We start from the raw sequence: 20,584 nt of genomic DNA on the forward strand, positions 1-20,584 counted from the left end.
AAATGTATATCATCCTTCCACAGGAATAAGGTCCAAAACTAAATACAATATCCTCTATTCTTGAAGGAACCCTTTTGAAACCACCATTGAGTTGGCTGTAAAAGGACAACAAATTACTAACTTTATTAAAAAAATTAATAGATATGTTGTTTGTTATTTTCTTATATAAAGAAAAACCTAAAAAAATATAAAAAATTATCAAAAAAGTGAATTAATTTTTGGGTTGAGAAATAAATAAGAAGAAAAGATATAATATTGGTAAGCAACTAAGCATGAGGAATGTTGGAGGAGCAATATGGTCCTACAAAATCCGTGGTGGAAATAGTCGAGATTTCACCTATTCAATTGTAATTAAAATAAAAGTGACAAATATTAAAAAGTCAATAATAAAGACATGCATATAATGGCAAGGCTGCCTAAAACACTCTACCTGTATTTATTGGTCTTTTTTATTTAATGGTCTTTTTATTATTTGGCAAGTTGCAACCACCCCACCTCGCCGAATTTAATATTTTTCTACATTTTTATTTATTATTAAATTTTATGCATAATTTCAACTGGATCATAAATATATTATTTTAATTTCATTTTATTTGTCCATTCAGAAAACTTATTGTCCTGAGAATTCGGTCTTGTAATAAGAAATATGTCTTTACTAAGTGAAGACGTATTTTCAATTCTCATTTGGATCGGTAAATCAGGTCTTTAATCATGTGTTCAAATCTAACATGGAGCGAGTGTTTAAGGATTACTTTCGATTCCCGCGTATCAGAGGGAGGTCAAGAAGTTGACTGTAGAAACCTCAAGTGAATCTTAATTGTTTGTGTATGTTAATAGCAGATTATGAGAAGTTTCTGGGAGAATTAGGAGAGATGGCGTGTTATATTATATCAAAGATGATCTACGTGAGTTGTGTGTGTCTTTACAATGAGCCAATCCCTATACATATACGGTTCTAAAGGAATCTTCCTCCCTTGACCGTTAACTGGTGATACTCTCTATTACCCAGCGGTTCTTCCCTTGTCCATTGACTTGAGCTGGCTCCCCTCTTTTATCCGCTGGATGCTTCTCTCATGTCTCAGACGGACGTCATCCTGCCTTGATGCCTCTGACTCACTGGACCCCGTCAGTGGTTGACTTGTCTTTTTGTCTTAGGCGAGCTTTGGGCTAGGTTTACTTTCTTGGGCCTCAAATGGGCTGGATCCCATAATCTCTTAAGGGAGTTTACTTTCTTGGGCCTCAAATGGGCTGGATCCCATGTAATCTCTTCAAGTCCCATAGTCTATTACTCATGTTATTTATGACATGAGCAATAGACTCATCTCTTGCCATACGATTTCCTTCTTTCTTTGCTGTCACCTTCGTTGGGCCTCTGGACTACTGCTTGGTATAAAATGGGCCTCTCTTGGGTGTACAATCATTGCCGACCCACCTTGGTTGATTTCAAAAGGCGGTAAAAGATGTGGTGAAGATTGAATTACACGTCTTTCCACGTGGTGATTATTATTCACCTTCCTGACGTCCCATCTCATAAATTACTCTCTTCATCTTACCTTTCTCTCTCTTACACTATTCAGGCGACTCTTCTTTTCTCTCTCTGGCCTTCACTCTTCCAACAGGTCAGTGTTCTTTTCCTTCGGTCCTCCTTTATTTTTTCCTTCGCCATGAGCCGTGAAGGTTTGTCTTCGACAACCTCCATCTTAACCCAGGACCAGATGCTCCAAATATGCGCTCGTTACCAAATACCTTTATCTTTATCACCAATTTTACCTAAACCTCACGAGACGGCACTTAGTCATCCCGAATTGCTCACACCGTATACCAAAACCCTAGAATGCGCCAACATTCGCTATCCCTTGACGGAGTTCCAGTTAGCTTTGTTGAAATTTCATAAGTTAAGATTCGATCAGGTTCACCCCTTAGGTTTTTTTGCGTGTGACCCACTTTGAAATTGCTTGTCGGGCGATGGATGGTTTCGCAACTGTGCCTCTGTTTCGTCGATTTTACCGTTTGAAGGTGGATGGCGATTGGTTTACCTTCGAACGACGTCCTGCGAACAAACATCCCCCATGTTGTTCAAAGATGCCTACGGGGTTTAACCCTAAGGAATGGAAGAATAGTTTCTTCTTCGTGTCCCTTAACTTTGCTCCAGGCTTCCGTACCCGACGGCTCACGGATTCTCTTATTCATGACACGTATCCTCGACCTCCAACATCTCAGGATGATTTATACAAATTACTGATCAGCAACCCCACCGAAGCCATGACTTATCCCGAACCCCTGTTGTGTATGGCTGGACTGAGCCGGATATGGTCAGGCCCTTCTACTTGTCCAGCCATATTCGACGGCGATCGAGGTTTTCGACCTCTTGTTTTTTCTTTATGCTGACTTTTTATCGTTTTGATATCCCTAACTTGTTATTCTTTTGTGCAGAAATGAGTTTAAAAGAGACCTTGTTGAAAGGCCCTTTGAAGGCTGCCTCTTTCGTGTCCGTCCCCGTGATTCCTCCAGCTAGTTCGGAGACCGAATCAGCCTCCCCAGGCCGTATGACTTCTAGTATCCGCATTGATGCGTCAGACGCCCCCAAACGAAAAAAGGCTCTGGCTAACGTTTATGGGGCCTCCATGAAACACCGTTTGAGGAATTCGAAGCGACCTTATCTGGGTCAGTCCTCTTCACCCCACCCAGTGACCCCTTCTGTCAAACCCATCAATTTAGAAGATGATTTCGAGTTTCCAGTGGTAACTCCTGCTGACATGCATGCATCCGCTGGGTCAGATAAAGTTCAATTCGATTCCCCCGATGAACATCTTGAAGGATCTGGACCTATTCCTCAAAGTTCCCCCGTTCGGAATACGGAAGGGCCGGACAATGACCTTGTGTTCATTCCTCCCTGGGATTTGAAGGTTGGGGCATCTGTCATGACACCTCTGCAAGCGCACGAATTCCTTTCATATGTCATCCCTCCCGTTGATGCGACCAACATTCGAGCTTTGAACAGGGAACTTTTGGTTGGTGACTTTGGTACTCACTTATATAGAGCCTTGGCCCTCGGGGCGGCCACTCGTCAAGCCACTATCGATGATGGCCAGATGTTGTTACAACCGAAGGAAGAGATTTCCAGGCTTGAACAGTTGAACGAGAAGAACCACGGGAAAATACAGCGTCTGAGACAGCAAGTGCTTCTGGCTCAGGAAGAGTCTCTAGGTGTGCCTGAATTGAAGGCAGAATTGAAGAAGGCTCAAGACGAAGCTGCCCGGTTGGGTGTGGAACTATCAAAAGCTCGCTTGGAGCAAGACAAGGTTTTAGGAAAATTTTTCTTTTCTTCCTTTCTTGTATCTTTATCTCCGTTCATAGGACTTACATGTTTTTCTGGTTCTCTTTGTTGTTAGGTTGAAGCTAGTTTAAAGATGGTGTGTGAGGAGAACGAAAGGTTAAAGAGCGAGGTCGATGCGAATCGTGTTCATAAAAACCGGTTGATGGGGGGGTTTCAGGAGAGGTATGAGAAGATGGAGGCTCACAAAGACAAGTTGATCGGGGAGCTCCAGGAGAAGTGTGAGAAGATGGAGGAGGTGTTTACAAGTTCTCAGGCCGACCGGGCGTGGATGGTGTCGGAGGGGTTCAAGTTGGTCTTTGGACGGGCTCGGTCCTGCCGTGAGACTCGTTTGGTTAGAGAAGCTATAACCTGTGCTGTTTTTTCTTCCGGATATCAAAGCGGTTTGAGAGAAGGTTATGAATTCCAAGCTCAAGGTATTCCTCTTGTCGAAACGCCCACCTATTCTGAGACTATGGAGGTGGAGGCTGAAGCAGCTTTTGGCACCTATGTTGCTTATGAACCTCCATTTTTGGAACAACTTTCAGCCACTCCTGATATACGGTGGAGGAGATTCAGGCCATGTCCTCGGTAGTTGACCCCCTCACTCCTTCTCCCCAAGGATGATCAGGAAACTTGCTCGGATTGCTGTGTCTTTTAATGAACTCTATTTGCTTTTGCTGTTTTTATTTACTTGTTATCTGTAAGAACTTTTGTAGGTGTTAACCGCCTGGGGGTCTTATGTTTGATGTAATCGGTTGTTTTCCCCCTTTAGGGGTTGGACTTTGTTTACCACTAAGGTGGTTTGGTAGTTTTAATCAATCGAACCGTGTCGTTTCTAGGATTATATTCGGTTATGTTTGTAATCCCATTTAATTAGGGTTGTTTGAGAAGATTGTCTCATTAGATAAATTTTTTTGGTTAACCATGTAGCCTACCGGCGAGGCCTCCCTCTCATTTTTTCGTGACAGAGGGGTGTTTGTTAATTTTCGTTTAACAATTGTCTCGGAGACAGGTTCTTTGGTTGAAATGATCAGGTTTCACGGAGAAAGCACAAAAGGACATTTACTTCAATGTTAAGTTTCAAATTGCGTTGCACAGGCTGATTACAAAAAGGTAAAGCATTAATGCCCTAGTACATGGATTCCCTCTCGGAGAGGTGTTTATTAGAACGTGACATAGTCATCTAAAGGAGTGCGTTTAAATATCAAAAAACGTCATTGAGAATTTCTTTGCCTTTTTCTCCTTTCTTCTTTCCCCTAACCGGGATTCTCACGCGGAGTACTTTCTTAATTGCATGGTATTCCACGTACGTGGCACCTCTTCTCCCGTATGGTATGCCAGCTTGTAGGCTCCCTTCTCTCCTGCCCAAGTGACTTGATAGGGCCCTTCCCATCGGGGTCCTACCTTCCCCTGATTTTCTTATCGGCTGGACTCATTTTCTCGCAGTACTAGATCCCCTATTTTAAATTTCACTTCCCTCACCTTCGCATTATAGTACCTTTCCATGGCCTTCTTGTATTCGACTTCTCGTCGTGCTGCTGCCTCTCTTCTTTCTTCAGCGAAGTTCAAATTTAGCCTGAGGTCTTCCTCATTCTCTCTTTCACTCAGGCGTGTACGGTGAGTGGGTACATTTATCTCTACCGGTATCATTGCCTCGGTACCGTAAGTTAAGCTAAAAGGGGTCTCTCCATGGCTAACCTTCGGCATGGTTCGATGGGCCCATAAAACGTGTGGCAACTCCTCGACCCAGGAACCCCGCTCCCTTCCCAGGCGGCTGGAGATACCCTCCACGATGCTTCTATTGTCTCTTTCTACTTGCCCATTCGCCTGGGGATGTGCGACTGACGTGAAAACTTGCCTGATGTGTAGCTCTTCACACCATTCTCGAAAGATTCCCCCCTCGAATTGCTTCCCATTATCACTCACGATGGTGTGGGGTATTCCGAAGCGACACACAATGTTCTCCCATACAAATTTCTTGACATGTAGCCCTGTGATCGTGGCCAAAGGCTTCGCCTCGACCCATTTATAGAAGTAATCGATAGCTACGATGAGGAATTTAGCCTTACCCGCCCCCTCCGGGAACGGGCCAACAATGTCGATGCCCCATTTTCGGAAAGGCCAGGAAGAACTAACCGGTACTAGGTTGAGCTTCGGATTTCTCGTTACAGGGGCATAAATCTGGCAGCTGTCACACTTCCGGATTTCTCGCAAAGCACTCAGGAACATGGCTAGCCAGTAATAATCAGCTCGCATGGCCCGGGCGGCCACCATTTTAGCCCCCATGTGCATCCCACATATCCCTTCGTGGATTTCCCGGATGATATACTCCGCCTCCTTATAATCAATGCATTACAAGGACAGACCCAAGTAGGATTTCTTGTAAAGGGCTCCGTTTATCATCTCATATTGCATTGCCTTGATTCTCGGTCTCCGGGCTTCTTGTTTCCCCTCAGGAACGATTCTTTCTTGCAAGTATCGGATGATGGGGCTCATCCAACTGTACCCCGGCGTTTCCACATTCCCGACAGTTTTCTCCAAGATAGATGGTTGTCCTAGGGTTTCCACCCGGACTTCCCTTGCCAGGTGATCGAAAGCTACAGAAGCTAACTTGCTGAGTGCATCGGCTTTCTTATTTTGGCCTCGAGGAATATGTACCACCTTTGCTTCTTGAAAGCCTTGCAGTAATTCTTTCGTCTTTCTGAGGTACTCTATCATCTTGTGATCTTTCGCCTTATAGTCCCCATTGACCTGATTTGCTACCAGCAAAGAATCCACGTGGGCTTGGATGCGTTTAACCTTCATTTTCTGTGCCACTCGCAGGCCAGCCAGCAAAGCTTTGTACTCCGCTTCGTTGTTGGTGTTAATAAAACCCAATCGTATGGCGTATGTGAACTCAGTCCCCTCCGGGCTGACCAATATCAGATGCTCCGCTCCCATCTTCATTGGAAGCCTTTTCCGTATGTAAATTTCAGACTAGCTCTCTTTGGTCCGCCAAGTTATTTCCCTCAGTATTTCCCTCTGGGGGAGCTTTCTCGCTTCCCTCTGATGTTTCCTGGGGGAGAACCTCCTCCATTTCAGACGTTGGAGTCTCGGTGAGGAAATCAGCTATCACTTGCCCTTTGAAGGAGGTTCTTGGTTTATACTCGATGGAATATTATCCCAGCTCTATGGCCCACTTGACTAACCTGCCGGATATCTCCGGTTTCATTAATATCCGTTGAAGGGGCTTGTCGGTCAATACTTGGACGTCATGTGCATGGTAATACCTCCTCAGCTTCCTGGCTATATAGACCAATGACAATACCAGCTTCTCGATTGAGGAATATCTCTCCTCCGGACCCTTCAAGGTTCGGCTCACAAAGTATATGGGAATCTGCGCCTCCTTCCTTTCTACCACGAGCGCCGAACTGATGGTTTGATTGGTGCATGACAGATATAGATTCAGCTTCTCCCTTGGCAGAGGTGAGGTGATTAAAGGAAGTTCGCCTAAATGCACTTTCAATTCCTGGAAGGCCTTGTCTGCTTCCAAATACCAACAGAACTTGTTCTTTTTCATGCACCTCCTCAACACCGCCATGAACGGGAGTGTTCGGTCGGCGATTTTGGAGAGGAACCTATTCAAGGCGACTAAACGTCCCTGCAGCCTCTGTATCTCTTTGATGTCCTTGGGGGGGGTGCATCTGAGCCAATGCTTCAATCTTCTCGGGGTTCACCCGAAACCCCTCCTTGGTGACGAGGACCCCTAGGAATTTCCCCTCCTCCACCCCAAACGAACATTTGCTCGGGTTGAGTTTCATGTTGGCTTGCCGGAGGGTGTTAAAGGTTTCCTTAATATCGTCTAACATTCTTCCCTTATCCGTGCTCTTGATGACTAGGTCATCCACATAAATTTCCACGTTCCTTTCTTTTTGATGGTCGAAAAGGCGGTCCATGAACCGCTGATACGTAGCTCCTGCGTTCTTAAGACCAAACGACATCTTAGTGTAGCAAAAGGTTCCTTCATCTGTGTAGAAAGCGGTTTTCTCTTCGTCTTGGTGGTTCATTTGGATCTGGTGATACCCCTTGTACGCGTCCAAGAATCATCGGAGTGGGTACTGGGCGAGGGATTCTATCTTCTTTTCAATTTCCGGGAGAGGATAGGAATCTTTCGGACAAGCTTTATTTAGATCTTTAAAATCAATGCACATACGCCAGCTGTTGTTGCTTTTGGAAATCATCACGGGGTTCGCTATCCAGCGAGGATATTTGACAGCTCTTACTATTCCCGCCTGTACTAGCTTGGCTGTCTCTTCCCGGACTGCTTGGCTTTTCTGGAGCCCCAGACTTCTCCTTTTTTGCTTGACGGGTTCCATCCAGCGAAACTCATCCAAAGTGTGTTGTGCCAATGTTCGTAGGACCCCCGTCATGTCTTTGTGCGTCCATGCGAACACATCGGCTTTGTGCAGCAACACCTCTTTCAGCCCCGCCTTTCCTTTATCAGATAGATGTGACCCTATCCTCGCCGTTTGTTCGGGATGTTCCCCGTTGAGCACCCATTCCTCCACTCTTTTTTTCCGGTGCGTCTTTTTGTCGACCCCAGCTATGATTTCCATGGACGACCGCACGGTAGCTATTCCCCTGTGAGTAGGGAATTTTATGTACCCATGAACTGTGGATGAGACCGCTCTAAGTGCCTTCATACCGGGTCTGCCCAAAATAACATTATACTTGGACGGGGCTCGGACAATGGAGAATCGGAGGCACACCGTCCTGGCCTTTTCCCCATCCCGAAGCATGAACGGCAAAGAGAGAGACCCCAGCGGTTCTACCACTTCTCCCGAGAATCCCATCAAAGGACATATATCTTCTTCCAGCCTCTCTTGGATCTCTCTTTGCAACCTCAGGAAACAATGTTCATACATCACTTCTACCCCGCTGCCCCCATCAACGTGTACTCTAGCCACTCGGTGTCCGGCTATACTAGCCGACACATTCAATGGCATCTCCCGGGCCTTACTTTCTGTGATACCGGGGAAATGGACCTCAGCTATCATCCAGGCCATGCTTACTGGTGGAAATTCCTTCCTCACGGTCTTGTAAGGTCTTCCGGGGCTTCCGTTGGCCTCGTCTCTTCTTCGTATCATATCCACAAAATGCATGTCTCCTTCTTCCTTGATTCTAGGTGGCGGTACTTTAGCCGGGGGGGGGGGGGGTAACTGCCCCGTCCTCAGAGCCGCTGTCACACCCTCAAAATCCACTAACGGAGTTTTACCGTCAGAGGGTGTGAACTGGCAGGATCGGAATCATTAGTTATAACCAAACCAAAGAAAACGTTTAAATGAAAAATAAGTGCGGAAGCGTAAAACCTTAATTCAAAAGTTGCGTCACGCAGGACGACTTAAAACCAAATGTAAATGTTAAAATTAAGTTTGCAGAGTAAGATGTTTAACAATTAATGCATGCTCCTAAACCGCGCGCCCGCCTCGGCTACCTGAGAATAACATACTAAAAGGGGTCAACACGAGGTTGGTGAGTTCACAAGTTATATAAGATAAATCGTTTAGCGTTTGAGTTCAGCGTTTTCGTTAAGTGTTTTGCGTAACCACGTTACGGCGTTTAAAAGTTTTGCGTAACCACGTTACGGCGTTTAAATGTTTTGCGTAACCACGTTACGGCGTTTAAGTGTGTAACCACGTTACAGCGTTTAAGTGTTACCAGATAATGTTATGTCAAATTATATATCGATAGGTAGCTAATCTATACAACAAGTATTACTAAGTGGTTCGAGACCGAAGCTGACTGTTTATCAAGTGCCCGTCACCAGGTCAACCCAGACCATGGTAAGTGTTAGCCAAAATTACACCCACTCAACCTCCAGTTGAGCTTAGCGTCGGGTGGGGTTTGTCAAACCCAGTAGTACTACTCAACAGTGACTCGCTATTCCAAATATTAACCGGTTCGATGCGTGGGACTTCAAGGGTTACGTGCCGCTTAGCCTCTACAAGTGATATATATATAATTTATAACAAAATCTTAAATATGTGTTTATCTCAAAAATGCGTTTATCGGAGTATGTTATCTCCCCCAAGTGAAAAACGTTTGAAAACAGTTCAAAGAGCGGGGTAAGTGAACTCACTGTTTGCGAAGAATATTCCAAATTAGATCACCGAGTGATGCGCGTCGTAGAAAACTCTCTAGCGTTCTAAAATAACAAAGAGATTTTCTAAGTATCGGAACGTTTAACGAGTCTCTAGACTCGGCACATAATACCTACGCACGTATCATGTTTCGTGTTTCGTTTGTGAACCGTGTGTGATTTAAACAAGTACAATTGTGATACGATACACGAGTGAGCAATTACTTTCGTGTCATGTATTAATAACATACTTACAAGCAATTATTCCCGTAAGGGCATTTTGGTCAACAAACAAAGACTAACTAACCATTATTCCCCATAAGGGCAATTTGGTCAATTCATGGCAATCAAACTAGCAACTATTCCCCGCAAGGGTATTTTGGTCAAAATACAACAATTATATAAAAACTATCATATTTCATGCATTCCTACACAACTCAGCAGCTAGTTTCATTGTGACAGAATTTCTACTTGAAAGATTGTACTATTTCACCGATCATATCATCTCAATTAATTCACCAAAAATCACCACTGAAACATACATGTCTTAGGTTTCCATAACATATTTTATATTATTTTTATTCCATATAGATTTCTCATAATGATCAAAACACTACAGTAAACTCATATCAGTCAGATTCATGCACAACAGAATGTTATTTGCAATTCCCGGTAAACGAAAAATCCAATAAATGCAAGACCACTTGGGTTTGGTTCCTAACTCAGTGAGTCAACTTCCAGAAGTGGAACCAACCCAATTGGCCTCGTAGTTCATGAGATATAGAATTTACAATATAACCTAACAGCAGGTCTAACAGCTCAGCTTTGCATCACGTTTTTGTAAAATCATAAAAGTATACTTCCACTTATCCAAAAATTACGAATTTATACTTTATAGAAACTAGACTCAACCTAGTTTACTGCAGTACCCACAATCTCAATCAATTTTCACGTTTACACTTCGTTACAGTCAGTTAAACATCGTATATATATTCTGTCCAGAATCTGTTCACATCAAAACTCAACATCATAACAATCTATGAACTATCATGCATCCATATAACCCTCTAGACACCATAACTACTATCCATGCATATAAATCACACCATACATACAAGATTAGGGTTTGTGTTTTAATTCAAATCAAGAACAACAATCAATCATGTATCAATATCAATCTAGTTATCACTTTATCATCAAATCAATTCAAGAATCACATGAACAATATAACACCTAGAATCGGCCAGCTAGGGTTTGTTATTAACCCAACAAACATCAAATTCAATCAACAAGGATGTGAAGGATGATCAAATATACCTTCCTAGCACTTAGTTCTTGGATCAAAGACTTGAATTGATGGTGTATGTGGGTGTTCTTGTGGACGGCAGCCGTGGAGAAGGGAGGTGAGAGAGAGCCGATCGGAACTTGTAGGTTAGGGTTAGGATAATAATAATAGTTAGGGTTAAGTTAATAATATATTTATAGATATACAAGTTACATTCTAATCCCTCTACTTTCCAAGTGTTGTTTTTCTAGAACATTCTATCATACTTGCACAATAAGTTAACATGACCATAATATTATCACATAGCACATAATCCTAACACATAGTAATCACATAGTTCGTGTTTTGACGTTTGTCGTTTATTTATCAACTCGTTTGCGTTTCGGTGCAAATCCCGAAAGACTACTACACATGTAGTAAATGTTAAGCGTCATTTGAACCCTAGTTTAAATGTAATGAAGTATGCGTTATAGATTCAACGATCTTTAAAGTTTGAATTAACGGAGTTGAGTTAACGAGGTTAACCTGGAATTGACGATTGTCACATCATTCCCATGTTAAAGAATTTTCGTCCCGAAAATTTGAGTCAAGTCGTGATGAGAGCCTGAAAAAGTAAGAAGAAAAATTTTCAGTTTGTCATATCATCCCCTAGTAAAAAGAAATTTCGTCCCGAAATTTAATTCATACCTTCGGTGATGTTTGACGGTTTGCCGGGTTTCGCGGTTTTCGGTGTTTGGTTAGCCCTTCAAAAAGGTGAGGATACTTTTTCATCATTTGATCCTCGCGTTCCCACGTGAACTCCGGTCCACGTCTCGAGTTCCAACGAACCTTAACGATTGGAATTTTGCTGTGTTTGAGTGTTTTGGTTTCCCAATCCAAAACTTCGACTGGTTCCTCAATGAACCGTAACTGTTCATCAACTTGCAGTTCCTCCAAAGGGACTACTTGGGTTTCATCAGATAGGCATTTCTTCAAATTTGATACGTGGAATACATCGTGTACGCCACTGAGTTCTGTTGGTAGGTCCAGTCGGTACGCCACCGGACCAATGCGCTCAGTTATCCGATACGGACCAACATACCGTGGGTTGAGTTTGTTTCGCTTACCAAAGCGAACTACACCTTTCCAAGGTGAGACTTTGAGTAACACCCGATCGTTCACTTTAAATTCGAGAGGTTTTCGGCGCTTGTCGGCGTAACTCTTTTGGCGATCCCGTGCTGCTGCCATGCGATTTCGGATTTGAACAATCTTTTCCGAGGTTTCGAGTACCAGTTCTGGACCAGTGATTTGGCTGTCACCCACCTCTGCCCAGCAGAGTGGTGATCGACACTTCCGTCCGTACAGCGCTTCAAACGGCGCTGCCTTAATACTTGCGTGGTAGCTGTTATTATACGAAAACTCTACCAAGGGTAAGTGGGGTTCCCAACTTTTTCCGAAATCTAAAACGCATGCACGCAACATATCCTCCAGGGTTTGAATAGTCCGTTCACTTTGCCCATCCGTCTGAGGATGGTATGCTGTACTCATATCGAGACGTGTGCCCAGTGCGCTTTGCAGCGACTTCCAAAAGTGTGAGGTAAAACGAGAATCTCGATCGGAAATGATCGAGACAGGCACTCCGTGTCTAGACACCACTTCTTTCATGTATACTCGAGTCAGTCTTTCCATTTTGTCCGTTTCCTTAATCGCTAGGAAATGTGCCGATTTAGTCAACCGGTCAACGATCACCCAGATGGTATCGCATCCCGTCGGTGTCTTAGGCAAACCCGTAATAAAATCCATTGAGATGTGCTCCCATTTCCACATTGGGAGTTCCGGTTGTTGCAGTAGACCAGATGGTTTCTGGTATTCAATCTTGACTCTGGCACAAGTCAAGCATTTGCTCACGTAGGTGGCAATGTCGGCTTTCATGTTCGGCCACCAGTAAAGTGCCTTTAAATCATGATACATTTTATCTGAGCCAGGGTGGATAGAATATCGGGACTTGTGAGCTTCGTCCATCACTAGAGTTCTCAACTCTTCGTATCGTGGAACCCAAATCCGGTTCTCAAAATATCGGACCCCGTCCGATCTGGTTTCAAGTTGCTTGTTCATGCCCCGCATGAGTTCCGATGGAAGATTTTCATCTTTCAAAGCTTCCAGTTGCGCATCGCGAATCTGATCGGGTAAGCTGGCATGAATCGTAAGTTGCAATGCTCTTACTCGTCTGGGTTTTTCTGTTTCTTTTCTGCTGAGGGCGTCGGCCACCACATTGGCCTTGCCCGGGTGGTACTTGATGGCACAATCATAATCTTTGAGCAGCTCGACCCAACGACGCTGTCGCATGTTCAGCTCCTTCTGATCGTAGATATGTTGGAGACTCTTGTGGTCGGTGTAAATGGTAAACTTGGTACCGTACAAGTAATGCCTCCATATCTTAAGAGCAAACACCACAGCTCCGAGTTCCAAATCATGGGTCGTGTAGTTCTTCTCGTGAACCCGTAGTTGTCTAGAGGCGTAGGCTATAACCTTCTCGAGTTGCATCAGCACACAACCAGACCTTGTATAGATGCGTCACAGTGTACCTCAAAATTTTCTGTTCCCTCGGGGAGGGCTAAAATAGGGGCGCTACAAAGCTTGGTTTTCAACAGTTGGAAAGCGGATTCTTGCGCGTCACCCCAGTTGTACTTAGTGCCCTTGTGAGTCAAAGCGGTGAGGGGTTGAGCAATCTTTGAAAATCCCTCGATGAAACGCCGATAGTAGCCGGCCAGTCCTAGGAATTGTCGCACTTCAGTCGGAGTCTTAGGTGCTTCCCAGTTTTTGATGGCCTCTACCTTACCGGGATCGACATGGATACCATTCTCGTTGATCACATGTCCTAAAAAGTGAACCTCGCGAAGCCAAAATTCACATTTCGAGACTTTAGCATACAGTTGTTCCTTCTTCAGTAGTTCCAGAATTATCCTTAAGTGCTCTTCGTGGTCAGTCTCGTTCTTGGAGTAGACAAGAATATCATCGATGAAAACAATCACGAACTTGTCGAGGTACGCCTTGCATACTCGATTCATGAGATCCATAAATACGGCTGGCGCGTTGGTTAGGCCAAAAGGCATAACCGAGAACTCGTAGTGACCATACCGTGTTCTGAAAGCCGTCTTTGAAATATCTTCTTCGCGCACTCTCAACTGGTGGTAACCGGATCGTAGATCGATCTTCGAGTAGTAACTCGATCCCTGAAGCTGGTCAAATAAATCATCAATTCGGGGTAAAGGATAACGGTTCTTGACCGTCACCTTGTTCAATTCCCGGTAGTCGATGCACATTCGGAAAGTCCCGTCTTTCTTTCGAACAAACAAGACAGGGGCTCCCCATGGCGATGAGCTAGGTCGGATAAAACCTTTATCCAACAAATCTTGCAACTGGGTGGACAACTCCTGAAGTTCCGCCGGTGCGAGCCGATACGGGGCTCGTGCTATGGGTGCTGCACCGGGTGTCAACTCGATTTGGAATTCGACTTGACGAATAGGAGGGAGTCCGGGCAAATCCTCCGGGAAAACTTCCGGAAAGTCTTGCACAACCGGTATGTCTTCAATTCGTTTCTCCTCCGCGGGTTTCTCAACAATCTGCGCCAAAATTGCCGGATGACCCTTTCGTAGATACTTCTGTGCTTTCATAAGGGTGATGATGTTGTTGGTCATGCCGCTTCTCTCGCCTCGGACCGAAATGATCTCGCCGGAAGGGGTGGTAATATGGACTATTTTATCATGGCATATAATCTCCGCTCGGTTCTCGGATAACCAGTCCATGCCGACAACGACATCGAAACTACTAAGCGTAAAAGGAATAAGGTCGATGTCAAAAACATGACCTGACAGTTTCAACTTACATCCCGCAAGTATATGAGTTGTTACTACAGTTTTACCATTAGCTAATTCAACAGGAAACTTAGCGTCTAACGGGGTTGGAGTAAGGTCTAAAAGTTGGCTAAAGGCTTTCGACACAAAACTCCTATCAGCTCCAGTGTCAAACAAAATAGAAGCAAAATAATCGTTTACAGGGAACTTACCGGACACCACATGCGGATCATTGCGGGCTTGACCCGATCCAATCACAAACGCTCTTCCTTTGCCATTTCCTCCACCGTTACTGCCACTTCCATTGCCCCCATTGTTGTCATTATGTTTCAGCTTGGGGCAATCCTTCCGGAAATGACCTTCCTGTCCACATTCAAAACATCCCTTAGTCGTCATCGGTTGCTTAGGAGCACCCTTTGCCGCAAGGTCTCCTCTACATTCTTTCGCTTGGTGACCTATCTTTCCGCATCTTTGACACTTGACACGGTCACACTGGCCAACATGATGATAGTTGCACCTGTTGCACTTTGGATACTTCCCAGCATATCCGCTCGAAACCTGCCCGCTACCGTTGTTGTTGGAGTTGTTGTTGTTGTGATTCTGAGTGTTAAAGCTCCGGGTGAACTCGGGTTTACGGTAGTGTTGTTGCGGTGGGAGGTTCGAGGATGAAGATCTGGTGTTGTCGAACTTTCTCTTCCCGCTGTTCGGGTTGCTGTTGTTGTTACTGTTGCTGACGTGGTCATTACTCGGGTTGTCACGGGCTTTAACAGTCGAACCCCTCGGTGGTAACGCACCCTGGGTCACAGCCTGATCCGTCAGTTTGTGAGCCAAACGGATCGCTTGTTGGATCGTGGCTGGTCTGGAAGACGTCACCATACCCTGAATCTGTGGTGCTAACCCATCAATGTACATCTCTATTCTCTTGCTCGGCGGATCCACCATCCGCGGACACATCACAGCCAACTCGTGCGAACGAGTAGTGTAGGCTTCAATCTCCGAACCTACCATCTTTAGTGACCAAAATTCTGATTCTAACTTCGAAATTTCTTCCCTCGGACAGTACTCCTCTCGCATCATGCTTTTGAACTCCTCCCAGTTCATCGCGTTAGCCAGTTCCAATCCAAGGATCTGGACGTTCGAATTCCACCAAGTGAGGGCGGAATCCTCAAGTGTCCCAGCAGCGAATTTGACCCTACTGGCAGGGGGACAGTTACACATCTCAAAGGCCGACTCGGCCTTCTCAGCCCAACGCAGGAAGCCTATAGCTCCCTCAGTACCCTTAAACGTACTGGGCTTGCAGTCACGGTAGTTCTTGAAGGTACACGTTCCATTCGGACCTCCTGTTTGATTCTGAACGTGTGCGGCTAAAGCGGCCGCGACATGGTCATTCAGCAGAGTTTGGAGTTCAGCTGCAGTCATGCTGATGTTACCACGTCCTCGTCCAGCGTTTCTTCCAGCCATTTCCTAGAATCACAGTATAAAGATGTTAAACATGAATTTTTCTTTCATATACAACACACCATACATGTAATGAAAAGATAAGTAAGAAAGAAATAAGAGACAACATCACATCACAACCACACATTAGTCTAAATAAAAATTCATGATTAAAACCATTGTATCCGCCACAAAGTATTTCCAATCAATCCTCAATTCATAGAAAAATAATAGTTAGGATGGAGACAACCCCTCCATCTAAGCATCATCACTACTAGATGTCGTCATCTGAGGACACCTCTGAGTGTGCCTCCTCCTCAGCCGGTTCTTCCTCCGGTTCTTCTTCGGGATCTTCCTCGGGATCTTCCTCAGGCTCCTCTTCGGGATCTTCTTCAGGTTCTACTTCAGGCTCTGCCCCAGGCTCGGCCTCAGGCTCTGCCTCAGGGTCGGCTGCGTTCTGAGCAATCTGCATTTGTAGGATATCGCAACGCTCTAACGCTATTTCGGTTCGGGTCCTTGCTTCTTGGAGTTGCTCTTTCAAGTCTATCATTTCGGCTTGCATCTTCATCATAACCTTCGTTTGTTGATCACTAGCCCCTTGCATATCCTTCATTGCCGCCGCCATGCGGGCAACCTCCTCCTTATTCTCGGTTTCGTCTTTTAACAATCTGGAAACGTTCTCTCTCGTGTAGCGCATGTAACCCACATCACGCTCCAAACATGAAACAACGGCTGCGAGAACTCTCTCTACAGGTTCGGTTATGGGTGGTAGGGTGTTGGGATAAGCAGGGTGGTTCGGGTGTGGCAACGGGGGAACTTGTTCACGGTAGACCATACGTCTGATCATGTTAGGGTACCAATCCCAGCTAACGTTGTTTTCGTAAAGGCTTCCGGATAGGCGGTACCTCTTCGGTGCGGGAGCTGCGAGTTCCGGGACTACGCGGGGTGGCGAGGCGGTAGGTAACTGAGGTTCCTTCCCGTGAGCATGCGTCATCGAATCGGATGATGATGAGGGTGGCGTCGACATTCCTACAGGTAAGCCGTGTATGCGCGCGCGTATGAGCGAAAGAGGTAAGAGATAAGATTACAAGACTACACAAACCTATGCAGTGCGTATTATTATAACTAATGGGTCGTCGCGGTTATAGTCTAGTATGCATGCAGTTTCTAGTTCGCTATAACCAATGGCTCTGATACCAATCTGTCACACCCTCAAAATCCACTAACGGAGTTTTACCGTCAGAGGGTGTGAACTGGCAGGATCGGAATCATTAGTTATAACCAAACCAAAGAAAACGTTTAAATGAAAAATAAGTGCGGAAGCGTAAAACCTTAATTCAAAAGTTGCGTCACGCAGGACGACTTAAAACCAAATGTAAATGTTAAAATTAAGTTTGCAGAGTAAGATGTTTAACAATTAATGCATGCTCCTAAACCGCGCGCCCGCCTCGGCTACCTGAGAATAACATACTAAAAGGGGTCAACACGAGGTTGGTGAGTTCACAAGTTATATAAGATAAATCGTTTAGCGTTTGAGTTCAGCGTTTTCGTTAAGTGTTTTGCGTAACCACGTTACGGCGTTTAAAAGTTTTGCGTAACCACGTTACGGCGTTTAAATGTTTTGCGTAACCACGTTACGGCGTTTAAGTGTGTAACCACGTTACAGCGTTTAAGTGTTACCAGATAATGTTATGTCAAATTATATATCGATAGGTAGCTAATCTATACAACAAGTATTACTAAGTGGTTCGAGACCGAAGCTGACTGTTTATCAAGTGCCCGTCACCAGGTCAACCCAGACCATGGTAAGTGTTAGCCAAAATTACACCCACTCAACCTCCAGTTGAGCTTAGCGTCGGGTGGGGTTTGTCAAACCCAGTAGTACTACTCAACAGTGACTCGCTATTCCAAATATTAACCGGTTCGATGCGTGGGACTTCAAGGGTTACGTGCCGCTTAGCCTCTACAAGTGATATATATAATTTATAACAAAATCTTAAATATGTGTTTATCTCAAAAATGCGTTTATCGGAGTATGTTATCTCCCCCAAGTGAAAAACGTTTGAAAACAGTTCAAAGAGCGGGGTAAGTGAACTCACTGTTTGCGAAGAATATTCCAAATTAGATCACCGAGTGATGCGCGTCGTAGAAAACTCTCTAGCGTTCTAAAATAACAAAGAGATTTTCTAAGTATCGGAACGTTTAACGAGTCTCTAGACTCGGCACATAATACCTACGCACGTATCATGTTTCGTGTTTCGTTTGTGAACCGTGTGTGATTTAAACAAGTACAATTGTGATACGATACACGAGTGAGCAATTACTTTCGTGTCATGTATTAATAACATACTTACAAGCAATTATTCCCGTAAGGGCATTTTGGTCAACAAACAAAGACTAACTAACCATTATTCCCCATAAGGGCAATTTGGTCAATTCATGGCAATCAAACTAGCAACTATTCCCCGCAAGGGTATTTTGGTCAAAATACAACAATTATATAAAAACTATCATATTTCATGCATTCCTACACAACTCAGCAGCTAGTTTCATTGTGACAAAATTTCTACTTGAAAGATTGTACTATTTCACCGATCATATCATCTCAATTAATTCACCAAAAATCACCACTGAAACATACATGTCTTAGGTTTCCAGAACATATTTTATATTATTTTTATTCCATATAGATTTCTCATAATGATCAAAACACTACAGTAAACTCATATCAGTCAGATTCATGCACAACAGAATGTTATTTGCAATTCCCGGTAAACGAAAAATCCAATAAATGCAAGACCACTTGGGTTTGGTTCCTAACTCAGTGAGTCAACTTCCAGAAGTGGAACCAACCCAATTGGCCTCGTAGTTCATGAGATATAGAATTTACAATATAACCTAACAGCAGGTCTAACAGCTCAGCTTTGCATCACGTTTTTGTAAAATCATAAAAGTATACTTCCACTTATCCAAAAATTACGAATTTATACTTTATAGAAACTAGACTCAACCTAGTTTACTGCAGTACCCACAATCTCAATCAATTTTCACGTTTACACTTCGTTACAGTCAGTTAAACATCGTATATATATTCTGTCCAGAATCTGTTCACATCAAAACTCAACATCATAACAATCTATGAACTATCATGCATCCATATAACCCTCTAGACACCATAACTACTATCCATGCATATAAATCACACCATACATACAAGATTAGGGTTTGTGTTTTAATTCAAATCAAGAACAACAATCAATCATGTATCAATATCAATCTAGTTATCACTTTATCATCAAATCAATTCAAGAATCACATGAACAATATAACACCTAGAATCGGCCAGCTAGGGTTTGTTATTAACCCAACAAACATCAAATTCAATCAACAAGGATGTGAAGGATGATCAAATATACCTTCCTAGCACTTAGTTCTTGGATCAAAGACTTGAATTGATGGTGTATGTGGGTGTTCTTGTGGACGGCAGCCGTGGAGAAGGGAGGTGAGAGAGAGCCGATCGGAACTTGTAGGTTAGGGTTAGGATAATAATAATAGTTAGGGTTAAGTTAATAATATATTTATAGATATACAAGTTACATTCTAATCCCTCTACTTTCCAAGTGTTGTTTTTCTAGAACATTCTATCATACTTGCACAATAAGTTAACATGACCATAATATTATCACATAGCACATAATCCTAACACATAGTAATCACATAGTTCGTGTTTTGACGTTTGTCGTTTATTTATCAACTCGTTTGCGTTTCGGTGCAAATCCCGAAAGACTACTACACATGTAGTAAATGTTAAGCGTCATTTAAACCCTAGTTTAAATGTAATGAAGTATGCGTTATAGATTCAACGATCTTTAAAGTTTGAATTAACGGAGTTGAGTTAACGAGGTTAACCTGGAATTGACGATTGTCACAGCCGCTTCCCATAATCTTTTTAGCTGAACACAATTTTCTGTGGTATGTCCCGTGATTTTATGATAGTTACAATACCCAGAAGGGTTGGGCTTGTATGCTTGTTTGAAAGGACTGGGCGCCTTGATAGGGTATTTTGCCTTGTCAGCTGCCAGTACGTCTTCTTCGACCAGATTCAATTTCCCTCCGTATGGGGGTCTGTACCTCCCTCCCTCGGGTCTGGTGTTGGGAAACCGCGGAGGGTGATAGGTAGCGGAAGGTTGGTATCCCTATTGGCCTCCCGGGGGTCTGTGTGGGGCGAACCGGGATCTGTCGAATGGCCCTCGTATCTTGCCTGGACTTGCGTTCCCCAGTATTTTACCTCCCGGTGGCTTTGGGCTCCCCTTCTTGGTCTCCCATTCTCATAGTTTGGACCCCGTGTCTTTCCCTCTCACAAAAGCTCGAACCCGGTCCATCAGCTGATCGAAAGTATTGGGGAAGTCTTCCCCCAGCTTTTCCGTGAGTTGAGAGAATCTCACCCCGTTTATGAATCCACTGATCTTCATAACCTCCGGCACACCCTTGATGTTCATGCTTTCTGCCACATACTGGTCCATGAACTGTTCCACCTTCTCTCCATCCCTTCTCCGGATATGCAAGATCTCGTTGGGGTTTTTCAGCTTTCCTAT

General features: G+C 44.1%; 2 protein-coding genes across 2 annotated transcripts; both read right to left on the reverse strand.

The window, feature by feature from the left end:
- Nucleotides 1-5,668: 5,668 nt before the first annotated feature.
- On the reverse strand, nt 5,669-6,256 carry LOC143569139 (uncharacterized). Its single transcript, XM_077055124.1, has one exon. The coding sequence runs from the start codon at nt 6,254-6,256 to the stop codon at nt 5,669-5,671; it is 588 nt and encodes a 195-aa protein (XP_076911239.1).
- Nucleotides 6,257-7,398: 1,142 nt separating this feature from the next.
- Nucleotides 7,399-8,457, reverse strand: LOC143569140 (uncharacterized). The gene has a single exon (XM_077055125.1). The coding sequence runs from the start codon at nt 8,455-8,457 to the stop codon at nt 7,399-7,401; it is 1,059 nt and encodes a 352-aa protein (XP_076911240.1).
- Between the last annotated feature and the right edge of the window lie 12,127 nt (nt 8,458-20,584).

The sequence above is a fragment of the Bidens hawaiensis genome, unplaced genomic scaffold (genome assembly GCF_021521415.1).
Source record: "Bidens hawaiensis isolate Kalapana, Puna unplaced genomic scaffold, B.hawaiensis_p1.1 tig00024338_1, whole genome shotgun sequence".
Taxonomy (NCBI): Eukaryota; Viridiplantae; Streptophyta; class Magnoliopsida; order Asterales; family Asteraceae; genus Bidens; species Bidens hawaiensis.